This window comes from Pollicipes pollicipes, unplaced genomic scaffold, assembly GCF_011947565.3.
Source record: "Pollicipes pollicipes isolate AB1234 unplaced genomic scaffold, Ppol_2.1 Scaffold_7231;HRSCAF=8579_pilon_pilon_pilon, whole genome shotgun sequence".
In the NCBI taxonomy this organism is placed as follows: domain Eukaryota; kingdom Metazoa; phylum Arthropoda; class Thecostraca; order Pollicipedomorpha; family Pollicipedidae; genus Pollicipes; species Pollicipes pollicipes.
Genome location: NW_023597034.1, coordinates 31070133 through 31071794, shown reverse-complemented (window position 1 = coordinate 31071794; position 1662 = coordinate 31070133). Strand labels below are relative to the sequence as shown.

Here is a 1662-nt window from a genome sequence, read left to right as displayed (position 1 = left end):
ATCCGTCCAGCCAAATTTCCGTTTCCCATATTGTGTCTCATTTTGACCCGGACCTATAATTTGAACTCATGATATCGCCTCCATCCCCACGATTATGCTGCTCGATGTTGCTTTGATTTGTCATGAGACGTTACAACAAATAAGTCGGGTCCGAATTTCAGGCACACCAATATTAGGTTCGTAGCCACCATGGGACAGCCCAAATGTCGCGACACTTCACCTCCGCGTGGCTGATTCCAGCCAAGCAGGCTGGTCGCGGCACCAGGACGCCCTAAGCGGAGCGTAAGCCCTCTGACCAGCTGTGCGCGAGGCGTGGCACAAGCCCTCTCATGGCGGCATTTGTCTGCGCTGGGCGTGTGTTGGCGGGGTGCGGCGGCTCGGAGCACATCACTAGATGTTGCTGCAGGCGCGTCCCTCCTCGTCACTGAAGTCGCCTTAGCTGGCGGGTCCGAGCCGTCCTGCAGCGGCGTGTGCTGGTCGGCCGAGGGGACCGCAACGCTGCACAAGCTTTCGCTGATGTTAAGTACACCGACCGCGAACTCCTGGGCCAGGGGGCGGGGGGGGGGGGGGGGGGGAGGGTAGTCGGCGCGTTACCGGGTCGACAGGAGCGGGGAACGGGCGCGTTCCAGCCGCCGACCGCTGGCGACTCAAAAGCGAGCCACGCGTGTGCTGTACCACACTACGGTCATAAGTCGCCTGACGAGCGCAGCACGGATGGAACCCGGCACGGCACGGTCGCAAGGCAACATCCATGCCAGGGGCGAGCACGACACCGACTGGCTTACGGTGAGCGTGACGGCGACGGTTGCCAGTTCCGCGGACTTCCTTAATGCCCGTTCGCTTGCGCCAAATACACAAGGCCGTCAGGTGATAAACATCCGTCTCCTAGCAACCGGGCCAAATGCTACTGGTACCCACGTCACTTCCTTGGAAAACTGCCGTTGGCGGTGCACAGTTTTGTGGCAGCACCATTGGATTGTCAATGACGTCAACTGCGGGCACTTCAACCACTCTTTAAATTGCTTCTTTGATTAAGCGGTAGAGCCAGACATTGTTTGCTGGCAAAACGGTAGAGCAGTAGAGCCCAACATCATCAATTACAGAAATGAAGAGCAGAAGGTAAATATTCATGTTACCTTTACTCCCCCCCCCCCCGTGACAAATTTTGCATAATTTTATTACAGGTCAACTTCATGACATCCCCCACTGATGTTTCGAAACACATCAAGCCAGTTTTGCCTTGTGAGGGCTATATTTGTCATCAAAGCCTGAATAATTTTTGACAAAAATTGTGTTGGAAGTTTTCAAACTGGTGCATGTAAAGGGTAAACGGGGGATCCCAATTACCATGTTTTGTGTTTGGTGGATTAAGATAGCGCGCCAAAACCAAAGTATGAATTCGGGAATCCACATATCATGACATGTGCCCACATATCATGACCACATATGACAAGTGGGTTGTATTTACGTCTGGTTCGGAGATCTCTATGGGCTAGGTCAACGGTGCGGAAAGGTGGTTAAGAAATTTAGACTAGAATAAAAAGGATTTCTTACCAGACATGCAACATCGAGGAAACTAACGGTGGGCTTAGGTGCACCACCCACGCGGATAAACAAGCTATATCTAGGCTCTATATTTCCACTACTATTGAGGTAAGCGAA

General features: G+C 52.9%; 1 protein-coding gene across 1 annotated transcript in view; it reads right to left on the bottom strand.

The window, feature by feature from the left end:
- Positions 1–685: 685 nt before the first annotated feature.
- LOC119109989 (uncharacterized) overlaps positions 686–1662 on the bottom strand; it is a 4434-nt gene continuing 3457 nt past the window's right edge. Inside the window, exon 6 of the mRNA XM_037233736.1 lies at positions 686–696. Within this exon, the coding sequence (XP_037089631.1) occupies positions 686–696 (11 nt within the window). The remainder of the gene's footprint in view (positions 697–1662) is intronic.